Raw genomic sequence first — 17,075 nt, forward strand, 5'->3', positions numbered from 1 at the left:
AAGGTAGGGGGCGCACGAGCGGCTGGTAAGGTAGGGGGCGCACGAGCGGCTGGTAAGGTAGGGGGCGCACGAGCGGCTGGTAAGGTAGGGGGCGCACGAGCTAACATGACAGCCAGCTAACGTAACAACCGCTGTCTCACCGTCGATGACCGGTATGCTAGCGCCACCACGTACAACGTAACAGCCCTCTTCTTGCAATCACGACAGTCTCAACATGTACATCGTAACAGCTTCCTTCTATCATTGACTGTCTCAACGTGTACAACGTAACGGCTTCCTTCTTGGACTCACTGTCTAACTGAGAAACTTCTACCTTAACACTGATCACGCGTTGGCTAGCAGAACTACGTTGTCACAGTGCTGACCATCTTTCACGTCAACGGCAGCGAGTTTTGACACAAGTCAGCACAGTGAATTTTCTCAACGTGTGAGGCTTTCTACATCGGGGACTCTCGAGTCCTTCATGGTTCCGAGGACCACGTATAAATTTCCGGCCTGCATCCAGTAATGAGTTTGGGGCGATGAGTCGATGACAAAATCTCCAGATAATGTCGATTCTCAAAAAAAAAATCTTAAAGTCTGCATCACAACGAAAAGCAGTCAAAACCTCTCCGGTAAAGTCTCCGGTAAAAGCAGAAGTGAAGAAAAACGGTGCTTTCAGCGAGTTTGTAACACGCCTAGCGATCGTGAAGTGACAGTAGACAGTCAGTCCTGACCGTGCTATCACCCCCGCGTGACCTCTCGTCTCTCTCTCTCTCTCTCTCTCTCCACTAGCAAGGAGATGCGCGCGACGGGCGACAGGTCTGCCGTAGCCTCGAAGCTCGTCGACCACGCGAGGGCGCTGGGGTCAGCAGACAACATCTCCGCCATCGTCGTCTTCTTCGACGAGTTCCGCGGAGGAGACGGTGTCGCCGCGGCGACGACCCCAAGCGTGTTCGCGCGACGGCTGGGGTCGCACGGGCCGCGCTCCCGCCCCAACAGCCTGTCGCTGCCCGAGGGGGCGCCACCACACGCCGGCGACAGCAGACGCACGCGCAACTTCAGCAGTGTCTCCCCGCTCTCCTGCAAGCACCAGTAGAGGACGCTACCGGCCGGCCGGCGCGCTCGCGTTGCCGGGAAAGAGCCGATGGAAATTTCCTGGGATCGAGTCGCCGATGACGCGGTACGATCGCGACCCGCATCGTCATGGTTACGCACGCGCGCTTTGACGAAGCTTCGTAGAACTGCATTTATTATTGCTCTAAGGTCAAGACACACATCAGCAACAACGACCAACCGTATCGTTTCACATTTAAGGGAACTAGAAACTATTGTTTCCAGTTAGCCGTTGCACGCACACGCGATAATGTCTGATAACAACCTTAACAACAAAAATGTTTGGAATCATTTCTAATTTCTAGTTACACCGTCACGCAAAACTTCATAGCTAGCCAATCACAGATTTAGAAATGTTTTCACGTGATAAAAACATTTTATAACAAAATTGGGCTGCTCACCTGTCTGCAGATTGCAATGGCGTCTGTCGAACATACCATTTTTACATGTTCAGGGAAATTCAGTTTTATAAGATCTGGGGTATTTATTGTGAAAGGCTCCCTAGCTAAAAGAATACATAAATTTGGCTATCCTTTGCTCAGGAATTCGAAATCAGCAGTCTCGAGTTTACAAACTTATAATGTCCGCCATTGCGTAGCGAGAAATGAGATGAACTTTGACCTAACACCAGTCGTTAACGCCCGCAGTGTGGCTGGGGCCAGTCACTGCAACTTTGAAGCTGAACTTAACGGTTGTACGTTGTCGCTGCAGTGTGTTTTGGCCATTAGAATGGCTGCAGCTAATGCACACGACTGCCTGGACCACTTATGGACCCCCAAGGTTGATAGCTGACTGCAGAAAGTGCACACAGCAGGGAAGTTTGGGGGATGTTAGTTACGTGCTATTATTTATTAAATCACAAATTCTCTACTAGTAGTTTTTATTTTACATGTCATAACAGCTTACCGGAATTTTTTGTAACTATGCAATATCGTAGCGGATGAGAGAAACTCAAGTAGTGCCATTTCATTGAATGATAAAAAAGACTAGATTGAATAAGTGCTTTTATATTTGCCCACGTATGCGAGATGTATTCGTGTGCACGACGACATACTTAGAACATTTCGCTTGTTCCTCGAAGCCAAACCAGCAAAACGCTATAGTGGTGAAAGTAGAAATGAAAACTTTACACCTATAGCGAAACAAATGCAGTGTGATAGCTTAGCATTCACTGCTTCATTGCTAGGAACTCATGAGTGATGCATCACTATCAGAAAGCTAGATGGAGGCCATTAGCACGTATGATCAATTGTCAGACAGTAGTCAACATCCTAGTGAATATTTTGAGCCTCTTCACATCTCTACGCTGGTAACCATGCACCTACTATATTAATGAAAAGTAAATTTTCATGCCCGAGAGCAAATATCACCCCGTCACATTCAATTTTTTGGTAAACAAGTTACAATGTCAATTAGATCATGAATGTATAGTCTAAATTTATTTAGTTAGAGTAAGTACATATATATATATATATATATACTATATATATATATATATAAATATACATAACCTAACACTATAATAATAATGAAAAGTATTTAAAACTGTAAATACTATACATAGATGAAGGGTTATTTATATCTAAAGGCTGTTTAATCATTTGATTGAATGAATGGTTGGATGATCTACTTTTGATATGCATAATGTAAATAAAGGCCTATGTTGCAAATCTTGTATAGATTGGTAATATTTTGATTACTGTTCATTACTTGGCTTCAGGTGTGTTAGATTTTTAAAAAAAGGAAGATTTCTGCTAAATTGTCATTGAGCATAATGTTATCCACAACATTTGGTGTCTAACCTGCTATTATTTGTCTCTATATCAAAGGTGCTGCTCCTCCTTTATATTAAAAGCTTTTGCTGTTGTCATAGGAAGCTAAATATAATAAAACTAATGTGATATATTATATCATATTAAGATGACACATGCTGAATCCATCCAGACATCCTTTTCAGGTATCTTTTATTACAAAATGATAGCTAATCAATATAAATACATCTGACAATTTCAGTTGCCATGAACAAAGTGGCTCGCCGGAGCGGACACGCGCATCATCTTACACGGTCTGACTTGCCGCGTGACTTCCCGGAGAGTGTGGGTGGGCCAGTTGGTGGGGATTCTTAGTAAACCTGTTAGTATCCAAATGTGTTCACATTTCACACGCCGAAACAGTGTTTAATGCCACACGGGGATCGCGTATCAGCGCACATCCTCTCCTCAAAATGGACACTGTTTCCGTGGCGATCCGTTATGATGTCTGCACCGACCGATGCGCCAGCGAGCTCCCTTAAACGTGCAGCGGTTCTCTCCTTACGTTTTGCGGCGAAAAGCGGGGCGCTGCGCGGCCCGTTTGGACAAAACTGCCCCTCCTTTCTTCGAATCGTTTCGCGCCTCCGTCTTTCAAACTTACCTCTGCCCCCGTGCTTTAAAATCCCTCCCCACCGCACCCAACTAAAGTTGCCAGCGCCCCCGGGAACTCGATCTCGTCAAGATATTGTGCGCTTTCCCGAGCCCAGGACATCCGAGCGCCTGTCCTTGCTGTTACTCCCGTACCACGCGATGCACTGCACGACAGTACACCAAGCTTAACCTGACAATGCACAGTTAACCCATGTCACCTAAACTGTTACACGACTCGGTATCTTATACTATACAAGAACCCCACGAATACCGTTTATGTTCGGTGTGGCGATTTTTACGCCATCAAATCTTCGTCGTCCACCCGCGGTAAAAAACTACACGCCCCCGGTGGGCCCTCCGCCCCCTAGTTTTTCCCGTCCCCTCGCTTTCCTCCCCCTACCCCCCCTCCCTCTCTTGTTTGAATTTCATCCTTGGGGAGAAATCCCTCGAAGTGTCTTCAGCATTAAAGATGGAAGCACCCATCGTGACGTCAGTAGCAACAACTATTTGCAAGACAGAATAGGGTAAGCACTCATCCGTCCATTTACCTACTGCAAGCCTACAGGCGCCTGCAATAGGAGCTGCCACTTGTAACCAATTAACGCAGGCAAAACTCACATGTACCACCTAATCAGTCACTGGCAGTAAGCACCTGGCGCCAGCCTGCAGTGGCATGACGTTTACATGTAAACATTTACCTGACAGTTACGCATGCCATAGAAATTATACGATTTAAGGAGCATAAACCTTCTTTACAATTTAGCTCTTTGAACATTTCAGTGTGTGACATTGTAGCCTTCATAACATCCAGGCATGTAGTAGATTTACTAGCAAAACCCGGCAGTCAAATTTCCTTTCTCTAACAGACAGTCAACAATCCCATGTTTAACCGCTCCTCTTGAGTGGTCAAAAGCGTTATCCGCACTTCACTCTCTCACACTGTCAGTGGAAAGTAGATTTCATGGTCCTTTTCAATAAAAGCCATAAAATGGCCCTTCACGGTCACTCGCTGAAACCAAAAAAGTTTTTCAATCGCTCCGTCAGACCATGGTCTCAATCGGAAAATGTCTAAAATCTGCCCTGTGCCCATTGACCGTTGACCTGTGACCTCCAATTTCGGCACAGTGATGGCTTTTCCTACCATGATGCCTTATACACCAACTATCAGCGAGCCGTATCGGTCGAGCCGGTTTTAGATGTTTGCTGCGCCAATTATGCATTTCCTCCAATACCTTAGTTTAAGGAGCTGAATGATTCCCCTTCTTTTAACCTCGTTGCACTGTTGGACCTTTGACCCCAGCTTCGACATCCCAACTCGATTTTGACGATTTCCCCCCCCCCCCCATGCCGCCGAATATCGTGCATCCGTACGCTCGGCGGTTAAGATTTGTTCCCAACTGTTGACAGACGGCACTGAGCGGCGACGGTCGGGACAGATCATGCGACTTCTACAAGCTGCATTCTGACTATGTCAGGATCGAGCCTTAAAAATCAAGCACTATTGCTTCACTAAGAGTTACTTTCCATAGACTGCTTCAACATCGTAGACATGACATGCAACAGTTAACTACGTTAGTAAAGCGCACCTGCCCTCGTGTCATTGTTATCATCCTTGTATCAGAGGAGTCCCCATAATTACAAAACAAGTGCGCCAGAGCGACAGGCTTCAACCTGACGGCAGGTGTTCTTGATGCTAAACTCCAGGGCGCAAACGATATCAAGATGCACCCTCCCATCGCCGCCGTTCGCTCTCCCTCAGTTGTCTCTCATTCTTTCTCTTTCGCTCTCTCGCTCTTGCTATCTTCTTCCCTTGCCGCTCTCTCTCTTCCCTCTCTCTCTCGGCTTTCTCCCTCTCTCTCTCTCGATCACACTCCTCTCTCTCTCTCTCTCTTATCTCTCTCCTCTCTCTCTCTTCTCTCTCTCTCTCTCTCTCTCGTTCCTCTCTCTCTCCTCTTGCCTCTTTCTTCCCCTCACCGCTCTCTTCTTCCCTCTCTCTCTCGCCTTCGCACTCACCTCGTACCTCCGTATATCTTGTTCTCCTCTCTTTCTTTCGTCTTTTCTTTCTCTCTCCCCTCTCTCCTCCCCTCTCTCTCTTTTCTCTCTCACTCTTCCGCCTGCGCAGCTCTTCCTCTCTTCTCTCTCTCTCCTGCTCGTCTCTATCACTCTCTCCTCCTTCCCCTCTCTATCTCTCTCCTCATTCTCTCCCTCTCTCTCTCTCTCTCTCTCTCTCTCTCTCTCTTCCTCACTATTCTCTCTCTCTACTCTTCTCTCTCTCTCTCTCTTCCTCTCTCTCTCTCTCTCTCTCTCTCTCTTCCTTCTCTCTCGCCGCTCTCTCTCTCTCACTCTCTTCCCCTCGCTCTCTCGGCTCTGCCCTTCTCTCTCCAATTTCTCTCTTTCTCGACGCCCTACTGGTTTTAGTAGCGCTGCCCCGGCCGAGCTGTACGACTGCATTGTCCTTTACTTACAGACGTTCTGATTGTCTATACAGGACTGATTGTCTATGGGTCTTCTAACCCTAGCAAGGACCGTTTCGTGGACGCTTAGCAAGGCCGTAACTCGTTTTTTAATATTAACTTCAGTGCATCCGAAATAAGCGTGTGTCCCGGTTGTCGAGACATACCAGAATTTTGCCGCCGGACAACCTAACCAGTCTGAGACATTATCCGGTGGGACAACCTAAGAAAAAAATGGACGAAAAACGCCTTTATGTATGTTTTTGTTCAGGTGTTCTCCAGAGCACCTTACTAGCCTGCGCGGCCCGCCATTATTCTATGGGTGTTAGGAAAGCGACGCATACCAAGCCTGCTATTTCCAACACTGGTTATGTCAGCCGTTTTCTGATTTATGAGAGGTGAACTCGATTTGGGAACCAGGCAAACCAGCAAGTTCACCCTACCTTTTTTGGTATATTTTATTCCATTATCTATCTATTTTTGAACTTTTCCGATGGCCTTTGCCCATGCAAAACAAACAACAGTGTGCGGATTATTTGTTGATCCAATAAAGTTTAAACAAAGAGACCATTGTCGTTCCAGAATGAAGGCTGTACCCACTCGTACCTCCAAAAGTCCCGCAAATACCATCTCCTTGCGATCTACATTTTCAAAAATTTTCTGAGGGGAGGACCCCATACCTCCTGACTTGTTTTTCACCCCCTTGGAATCCTAGAATCCGCACTGGAAACACATTACTATCTTGGGAAAGCACGGAACAATGAACAAAAATGTCTGCTTTTCTCGCCATGTGCACCCAAGACCAAAGATTGCAGAGCAAGCGTAGAGGAGGCCGCTTAGCGGATGTGGAGGAGTGAGGCATGCGTGAAGCCTATTAAATGTTAGAGTTCACTCCACTATTTTTGCGCAGTTTCTGTTTTTGGCCCTCCTTGTTAAAAACTCTTCGGCGTACATCCAGTGTTTTTGCGGGCTTGTTTCTGACCACTATTCCAAAGATATTATGTGATTGAACCCAATAGGATATTTTGGGAGTATTTTTCTTGGGACAACCAGGACAATTTGTTGCGGACAGCAAACTGATTTGATGCCTGTTTGTCCGCAGGACAACTCACATTTTTTTTCTCTTTATTCCTCGAGCACTTGTTAACGCTTCACATAAATCCGCTCCTCTTTTACGGATAAGTACGCTGATTAGTACTATGTTCATTCGGGGTGGCCACTCCGGCAGCCCCATGTTTACTCCCTTAACCTCGTTACATAATCTCGGGTTCCAGCAGACGGCCAAGCTGATTGGGTAAAAATTTAGTTATGAAAAATTGCTCTAGAAATCTGCTTGTCAGCAGACAAGGCTGACCTGGACAGGATCATACTTGTTCCTCCGTGTAAATGGACAAGTCACGAACATACACGGATAGCCTCTATTTCAACCACTGCGGATGCGTATACAGGAGCCTTCTCGAAGAAACTGTTCCGTTCGGTGGATCGTTTATGAAAAGTTGCCAGGACTGATCGACTGGCGGGTAATGTCTGGTAGCCATGGAATCGTTACGTACTACGCTACGTCAGTATAGTAACAAATCTATTTGCCAAGACCAGCAACTAGGTCAAGCACTCGTCCAGGTTTACCGTACACAAGCTCCTACAGGCTGACAATAGAGAGCTGCCACCTGGCCTACCTAAATTAAGGCATAGGCAAAAACTACACATACTACTCACCCCACCCACATGCACTGGCCAGGGCACTCGGCGTGGCATATTACACATGACAGTTTACAGAATCGCCATAGAAAGTATACGATTTAAGGAGCATCAAACCTTTCTTCAAGCCCAAATTTAGCTTCTTTGAAATTTCACCTGTGACATTTTGTAGCCTCATTACTATCCAGACTGTATACGACTCTCTACTTAGCAAACCCCAGCAGTCTACATTTCTTATCTTAACACTAGTAACAGTTGTAACAAATTCCATCGTTATAACAACATCCCTCCTCTTGAGGGTCAAATAATGGACTTTATCAGGACATTACTGCTTCGCACTTGTCAGTGGAAAGCACATTTCATCGGGTCCTTTCAATAAAGCCATAAAAATGGCTAGGTCACCGCTGAAACAAAAAAGTTTTTCGAATCAGCATCCGTCACACCATGGTCCTCAGAAAATGTCTACAAATCTGCCCCTCGTGCCATTGACCTTTTGGACCTGTTGACCTTCCTAATTCTCGGCACGAGGTGTTTATCGGCGCTTTTCCTTTACCATTTGATGGCTATTCACACCGTACTATCACGGAAGCTCTAGTCGAGTCCGTTAGATTTGTGCCGCAATTTCTGCCATTTGCCTCCCTAATCACCTTTAAGTTAAGCGACGTGAATGTCTTCCCCCTTCTTTTACACCTCTTGGACCTTGACCGTTTGACCCCCAAGAACTTCACCCTCCACACTCGTTTTCGCGATTACCCCCCCCCATCCGCTCGCCGATATCGTGACCGTACGTCGATTGCGTGGTAAGATTTGTGCCCAACTAGTATGACGGGCACGGTTACGCACCCCGGCTACGGCGGCTGTGACGCACACGGACGGACGATCATGCATTTCTACAAGCTGGCTATCTGACTATGTCAGCATGAGACTAATTATGGATTTACTATTATTGGACTCGATTAGTATGTTGATTCCTGCTACAATTTGAAATATATTTACAAGCAATGACTGAATCAATATTTACATAACAGGCTACAAGAGAAAGCTCGAACTATTTACCTAAAGCAGTGAAGGTCTCTCGAAACATCCTCTGAAATTTGTTGATAGCTGCCTTTAAAACAATCCTTAAAAACGAATCAAAAGCCATAAGTAGTGTGGGAATACATCAAACCTATGGATAAATCATACAACATCTAACACTAAGAGCTCTACCGCAGTGACATTGGGATGCTGGCTGCCAATAACAAAATCCGAGTAGTGGCGCTTTCCCTGGGATTTAGATACCGTATCATGTGTAGACCTTGGCAGAAACAGCTACCTCTACCCTAGGGTTACATATATTATGTCATTGGGCTCATTCTAATTATCTTACTACTTCACAAGTTAACATGTTTCTACACTGGTTATGAAGACAGCTGATTAGATTGAACAATAATGACTCACAGCTGTGGTTATGGAGCACGTCAGTGTACGCATTTCTGAGTGCTTAATTTCAGAGGCAATTTCAACAGGAGTCCAAGCTACTGCTAGTTGGCAAAAACTAAAGAGTCTAGGTATAACAACATTGTTTACCAGCAGGTAAAACGATACTGTTTACAGTGTATAGTTGTTTACTGATTATATTGCTATTAACCATTTACCACGCCACAGCATTGGCCAAAAGTGCATTGACACCACGGAATGCATTAAGAAAAGCATTACATTTCTTTTAACTGTAGCTGGATATTTACACGATTTACAGTTCTTTAGTCCTACGGGGTCGTTGGTCCTAGGGTCGTTGGTTGCCTACGCGTTGTCGCTGGCTCCGGCTACGGTCGTCTTGGTCCTACGCGTAGTCGTTGGTCTACGCGTGCACGCAGGCACACCGTTTTCTCTTAATTGTTTGTTAATCTTAATTTTTAATTTAAATTAATGTATTTTTCCTTCCATAATTCAATTTTTAAATTTAATTTTGTTTTAAATTCAATTTTAATTTTAAAAAAGTTAATTTTAACTTTTTTGCTTAATTTTTTTTTAAAATTAATTTTAATGGATCTTTTTTAATTTCATTTTTTTTCTTAAATTTTTAAATTACCCAGCTGAACCAATTGTGTCCTTACGGTGCACAAATAATTACCCGCTGAGTGCGCACATTAAAATTTATCAATTAAATGAATACTAACAATAAACATAACTATACTGGTCACAATATACACAGGTGTATTTACCACTGCTAGCTGGTACTGCCTGTGTTAGTGTACCACAGCACTTTTCTTTAACTTGGGGTAAGTATCGTTCACCCTAAGGCGGCGAATGAAATCTATGTTTTGAGGTGAATGCGAAACTAGACAAAAACATAAGGACTATTGTTTTGGTGTGAATGGAAATTTTTGGATTAAGGTCCTCCGGAAGGGTGAATGGACGACTGACACACTCAGTTTCAAGGAATTATTTTTTCTTCCTCTCCCTCCTGGTCTGCGTGTACTCATCATACGGTTTGTAAAAGCACCATCATTAACAAAAATCTTAAAGACCAATTTAAACAAATACAATTACAAATTAAATAAAAATAAATAAATAAAATAAATAACAAAAATTAACAAATTGTGATTTTTAATAAAAAATTGTTATTCACTCTACCCGCTCTACTAGGATAAAACCGTGAGTACCCAACGACCGTAGGGACAACGACCCCGGGCTAGGACCACAACGACCCGTCATGGGACCAACGACCCGTAGGACCAACGAATCGCGTAAGGACTATGATCGCGTTCACGACCTCCACACGGCGGAATGTGAGTGAAACTGCGTGACCCTCAGGCATGACTATCAATCAATGTTTCGCATTTGATACTCATTTGTATACATCAGTACATCAATACACTACTACATCAATACATCAATACATCGATACATCAGTACATCAATACATCAATGTTTTGCATTTAAATGTAAAACTTGTAGGATTGATCTCAAAGGCTACTTTAAAAATAACTTTAGTGACAATATGTGTAATAGATGTACTAAGAATATAAAAGAAGACATGGAACATTTATATAAATGTAATAGGGCCTAGCTATTAATAAATATAAGGAGGGACAAAGAATAGAAAACTGGATAGGAGACAACCACAGGTTATTGAAACCAGCGTTAGATTATGTACGGAAAATACTGGTGACTAGAAACACTAACATCTAGAGAACTGGAGGCGGCATTAATCTCCTTCTCTCTAGATAATCCCCGCACCTCGTAGAATCAAGGATAGAAAACATGGGTCCCAATAAAACCAATGTCATTTACATCAATATAAATATAATATTATATCAATATAATAGGTTAGGGTTATGGTTAGGGTTAAGGTCAGGGTATTAGCCAAGCACATTGGTTTCATTGGGACCCATGTTCTCTATCCTTGGGCCGAATCGAGTGCCTTGTGAAATACAAGAGAGGGTACCAAGATACACGATACAAATGTCCAGTGGCAGTACTGTCATCATACATGTAAATTTAGTGTACCTTTTACTTGGGTGGGATTAGCATCAGCTATACTATAAAAGATCCATTTTTATATTTTACTGATCAATATAGTTTTAAGTATAAAAATACTACACTTTGTATTGCTAAAAACGGTTCGATGCGTTCATAAAACCTTATTATTTCACATAAAGATTTAACTGCATTTTCACATTCATAAAGATAGGAGGGTCAAAGGTCACGCGAGTAAAACAGAGCTCGTATTCTATACCAGATACTATACTAAATAAAAATGCATTTAAAAAATATTCTAATATATATTTTGTATTACAGTAATCTTCCTATTATAACTACCTCAGATAATTTGTTATATTTACAAAGTTACATTAATAGTAACGATAAATATATCGATACGGAAAACCGCCTAATCTCCATATAGTGCATTGTGGGACGACGGCAGGAGAGCTAAACTTACTCGCGGAATGGAACTTTGTCAACTTCTTCACTAAATTGGGTTTAGTAGCTCAAGCAGATTACATTTCTCATATATTATGAGTGTATATGGACCATGAAGTATCGGTGAACCAAGCATTGTAGGTTTAGGAAGCGCTACTGTGATATATTGAGTGTTGATCGCGATTCAAGTTTCTATATAATGTGAGACAGTATTACGTATACAACTCTCATGATTGTTTATGTTTACACGTGCCGTGGTTCGTATTTACAGGTGTACAACTACAAGGTGTCATCACACACTACCAAGTCATAATGTTAGAGACGTACAAATGCACATATCGCTGAAATCCGACGTGTTTGGAGCAACTTGTAGTTTTCTGGTTGATGCTTGTATAAACTGAGACCGTTTCTGCATTTTATATTTAACTTAAACTGATTTAAATGAAAATCGAGATGCAGTACATAGCCACTAACCAGCCTATGAAGTTAGATGGAGACAGAGTTAATCATTGTTCTCTCTTTCAGTGGTGAGTATGAATGGGGTGATGTCTCGAGGAGGCATGGGCAACAGCGGGCATCGCCACCCACCCTCACAGGAAGAACACAAATACAAGAGCTTCAAGCTGATTGCTGATCCTCTCCTTGGACGTGGCAAACAAAAGGTCATCCGCTATGATGGGATCATACCGGGGGTAAGAATGCACAGCGTGATCATGTCAGTGCCTCCTCTTGTATGACTGAATGTCGGCAAATGGTTATTGCTTCAGGAATAGCTGTGAGTGTAGTATGGTTAACATATACTGTTATACATTAACAGAAGGTGAACCAGCCACTGGTTGATGTGAGAGATCCACGCTCGAGGCTCACCAGACTCTGGAAGGACACAGAGCCAGCGGATCTTCCCGTACCAAAGATGAAGGTAACGTTTGTCCTGCGCACTCAAAAGTTGTGATGGATAACGTAAGCTGATAACGTAAATCCTTGTATGTCACACCTAAATTAGGTTGTCAAATCCTGCAGGACAGTGAAAGCTGTAGTAGCAATCACATCTGAATGGAAAACTGCCTAATTTTGCACCCTGATCTATGAAATGATTGATCACCAGTAAGTAATATACACTTGGGGCTTCACTTGAGTGATCTTTGAACAGGCCTGACTCTATTTACATTCAAAATACATGTGTTGCTTGGAAAAGGCAGATCGACCGTCAAGACATACTAACCCTCTTTCACTATAGTATATTATTGCAATTGTATAGGAAGACGTCTAAAATTGAATTCTTATTTTATGCAGATTGATGCCAACTATGTAGGGCCACCACCTCCAAGGGAACTCACTTTTGCGAACCTTAACGATAACATCCGCGAGGCATTTCTTGACGACATGTGTCGTAAGTTTGGCACAGTGGAGGAAAGACAGGTATTTAGCATAATCCCTCGTGCAGTTTGGAAGCTCACTGTTAATGTAGAATACCCATGGGTAGAAATTAACTTTTGAACAAGGGAGTCCAACGGACTCCCTACCCTCAAAAAGAGGGAGTCCGCAGCAAAATGAGGTAGTCCGCAGTCTGAGGTTTAAAATTAAAGATATTAACAATAACGCATGTGCATGCTCTTGAGTGACAGCTATATAGCCAATCCACCTCTTTAAAACAGACACCTGTCTATAAATAGGAGTTTTGGAATTTTCTTTAAGTGCGACATCTATATATAATATATGTTGGACTGTAAATGCTTGTACTGTGGGGACATGTCACAAGTCGGGACATTTCCTAGACTAACAACACCACGAAATCTCGTACTAGACTAGACTAAGATCTACTCGACTAGACCGATTGTGATGTGAGGTTTGACTCTGGGGACATGTCACCAGAGGGGACACTTCCTAGACTAACAACACCGCGAAATCTCGTACTAGACTAGACTAAGATCTACTCTACTAGACCGATTGTGATGTGAGGTTTGACTCTGGGGATATGTCACCAGAGGGGACACTTTCTAGACTAACAACACCGTGAAATCTCGTACTAGACTAGACCGATCGTGACTGAAGGTCTCTCTCTCACTTGTACGATTTCCAACCTGGGATGTATCAGGACCTGTCTCGAAGAAATGTTCGTTGGGATCGTTATGAAAGTTGCCGCGGAGATGGCGCGTACTGTTGGTAGCTGGAATCGTACGTAACATACACGTAAGTAATTAGTAACAACTATTTGCCAAGACAGAATAGGTACAGCACGGCGTCCATTTACCTACACAAGCCGTACAGGCGGAAATAGAGGAGCTGCCACCGCTGTACCTAATTAAGGGAGCGCAAAAACTACACCATGACTATCACCACCACACTGCCACTGCGTGGCCCACTGGCAGCTGGCCATATTAACACACTGACAGTTATCAGAATGCCATCAGAAAGTTCGACGATTTAAGGAGCCAGAAACCTTCTTCAAGCAAATTTACTTTTGAAATTTCACTGCCTGACATCTGCTAGCCTATACAGCCAGGCATGTAGTAGATTCTACTAGCAAACCCAGGCCCCAGTCTAATTCTTTCTAACACAGTACAGTTAACAAATCCTGTTTAAATCCCTCCTCTTGAGGCGTCAAAAGCTTATCAGACACTTACTCTTCGCACGTCAGTGAAAGCACATTCATGGTCTTTCAATAAAGCCATAAAAATGCTAGTTTCACCGCTGAAACAAAAAGTTGTTCCAATCGCTCCGTCACACCATGTCACTCAGAAAATGTCTAAAACACTGCCCTGGTGCCATTGACTCTTGACCTGTGACCTCCATTTTCGCACAGTGATGCATTTTTCCTACCATGATGCTATACACCGACTATCGACAGCCTAGGTTCGAGCCGCTTTAGCATTTGTGCCGCAATCTGCATTTCCGTCCCGTATACCTTAAGATTAAGGAGTGAATGTTCCCCTTCTTTTAGCACCTCTTGACCTTTTGACCTTTTGACCCCCAGCTTCGACCATCCCAACTCGTTTTCGGATTACCCCCACGTCCCGAATATCGTGACCGTACGTCGAGCGGTTAAGATTTGTGCCAACTGGTTGGACGGACGAGCGCACGGGACGAGACGCACGTGACGGACGATCATGCGATTCTACAGCTGATGACTATGTCGAGATGGAGCTAATATGGAATATTACTATTATGAGTCGAAGTAATGTGATCCTGTACAATTGAAATATATTACAAGCAAATGCGACTGAATCAATATCACATAACAGTACCGAGAGAAGCTGACTAATTTGACCTAAGCAGGAAGTGCAACTCGAAACAATACCTCTGAATTTGTTGATAAGTCGCCTTTAAACATCCTAAAAAAATCAAGCATAAAAAGGATGAAGATACATCACCTATGGAAAAATCATACAACATCTAACACTAGAGCCTCTAGCCAAGTGAACATTGGAGATGCTTGGGATGCCAATAACAGAAATCAGTAGGCAGCTTTCCCTGGGATGTAGATACGTAGCATCGTAACCCTGCAGAAAACAACCTTACACCTAGGTTAACAATTATATAAATGTCTGGGCCAATTCTAATTTCATACTATATTACAAGTTAACCGATGTTTAACACTGTTATGAAGACAGGCCATTGAATGGAACAATAATGATAACGCCTGTGTGTATGAGCCACACGTCAGTGTAAGCATTCTGACTGGCAATTTCAGAGGCAATTTCAACAGAGTCCAAGGCTAAACTGTGGAGGCAAAACTAAAGAGCTACAGGTATAACACATGTTACAGCAGGTTAAAGAGTACTGTTACAGTGTTGTAGTCGTTACTTGATTATGCTATAAAGACCATACCACGCCAACCATGCCAAAAGTCAGTTAGCACCACGGAAGTGGATTAAAAAAAGCATTACATTTCTTGAACTGCTAGCCTTGCATATTTACACGATTACAGTTCTTTAGTCCTACCGCGGTCGTTGGTCTACCGTCGTTGCGTCGTACGGGTCGCTGCGTCCTACGGGCTCGTTGGGGCTCTACGGCGTCGCTTGGTCCTACGGTGCACGCAGGCACCACGTTTTCTTTAATGTGTTGTTAATTTAATGTTTAAATTTAAAATTTAATTATTTTTTCATATTTAATTGTTTCAATTTATTGTGCTTTTAAATTCAATTTTAATTTTAAAAAAGTTAAAGTTAATTTGATTAATTTTGTTAAGAATTAAGATTTTTAATGATTTTTTTTAATTTCCATGTTTTTTTAATTTAAATTACCAGCGACCAATGTGTCCGTACGGTGCACAAATTAATACGGGATGCCACATTAAACTTATAATGAAATGGAATACTAACCATAAAAAAATTAGTACTGGTCAAAATATACACAGTGTATTTACACAGGCAGCTGGACTGCCTGTTTTTTATAGGTGTACCACAGCACTTCTTAAACTGCGTGTATCGTTCAGAGCCAGAGGGGGAATGAAATTAGTTTTGAGTGTGAATGAAACTAGACCAAAAACATAAGAGAAATATTGTCGTTGGCTCGTGAAATGAAATTTTGTGATAGAGTGCTCAGAGGTTGGAATGACACTGAAATAGTTTAAGAACTATTTCATGTCTTCCCTCCTCCACACGCTGTCGCGTGCATACCTCGAATCATAGGTGAAAAGCCGACATACATAAAAAAATTTAATAGACAATTTAAACAAGATACAATTAAAATTTAAATAAGAAAAATAAATAAATAAAATAGAAACAAAAATTGAATTGTGCGCAAAATATGTGATTTAAAAAAAAATTGTTGATTCACTCTACCGCCCCTCTTACTAATAACCGTAGGACCAACACGCGTGAGCGAGACCAAAGCGACCCGTAGGACCAATCGACACCGAGTAGGACCAACGACCCGTAGCGACCAACCGACCCGATAGGACTGGATAGATTCGGTTCACTGACCTCCACCACGGCAGGTGAGGAAACGGCTGCAGCAATGGACTACATCAACTGTTGCATGCGATAACATTTGATACATCAATTACATCAATACATCAGTACATCAGTGAACATCAATACGATCAAGTACATCAGTACATCAATACATAGTACATCAACTAACATGCAATACATCAGTACATCAAATCGATAATGTTTTGCATTTAAATGGTAAAACTTGTAGGATGATGATCTCAAAGGCTACTTTAAAAATAACTTTAGTGAACAATATGTGTAAGTAGATGTGACTAAGAAGTATAAAAGAAGACATGCGAACAGTTGATATAGAATCGTAATAGGGCCTAGCTATAATAAATATAAAGGAGGAGACAAAGAATAAGAAAAACTGGATAGGAGACAACCAACAGGTTATTGAAACCAGCGTTAGAATTATGTACCGGAAAAATACTGTGTCGACCTAGAAAACACTAAACATCTAGAAACTGGGCGGCATTATATCCCATCTGTCATCTAGATAATGCCCGACCTCGTAGAATCAAGGATAGGAAAAACATGGTCCAAATAAAAACCAATGTCATTTACATCAATATATAAATATC

At 42.7% G+C, this 17,075-nt stretch overlaps 2 protein-coding genes across 2 annotated transcripts in view; both read left to right on the forward strand.

Annotated features, from left to right (window-relative positions):
• The window catches only part of LOC106812279 (protein phosphatase 1E-like), a 15,961-nt gene extending 14,883 nt beyond the window's left edge, over positions 1 to 1,078 (forward strand). Inside the window, exon 8 of the mRNA XM_014816112.1 lies at positions 775 to 1,078. Within this exon, the coding sequence (XP_014671598.1) occupies positions 775 to 1,078 (304 nt within the window). The remainder of the gene's footprint in view (positions 1 to 774) is intronic.
• Positions 1,079 to 11,556: 10,478 nt separating this feature from the next.
• Positions 11,557 to 17,075, forward strand: part of LOC106812280 (histone-lysine N-methyltransferase SETD1B-like) — a 6,791-nt gene continuing 1,272 nt past the window's right edge. The window contains exons 1-4 of the mRNA XM_014816113.1: positions 11,557 to 11,755; positions 12,080 to 12,246; positions 12,372 to 12,473; positions 12,848 to 12,973. Of these exons, the coding sequence (XP_014671599.1) occupies positions 12,088 to 12,246; positions 12,372 to 12,473; positions 12,848 to 12,973 (387 nt within the window). The 5' untranslated portion in view covers positions 11,557 to 11,755; positions 12,080 to 12,087. The remainder of the gene's footprint in view (positions 11,756 to 12,079; positions 12,247 to 12,371; positions 12,474 to 12,847; positions 12,974 to 17,075) is intronic.

The sequence above is a fragment of the Priapulus caudatus genome, unplaced genomic scaffold, assembly GCF_000485595.1.
Source record: "Priapulus caudatus unplaced genomic scaffold, Priapulus_caudatus-5.0.1 Scaffold630, whole genome shotgun sequence".
Taxonomy (NCBI): domain Eukaryota; kingdom Metazoa; phylum Priapulida; class Priapulimorpha; order Priapulimorphida; family Priapulidae; genus Priapulus; species Priapulus caudatus.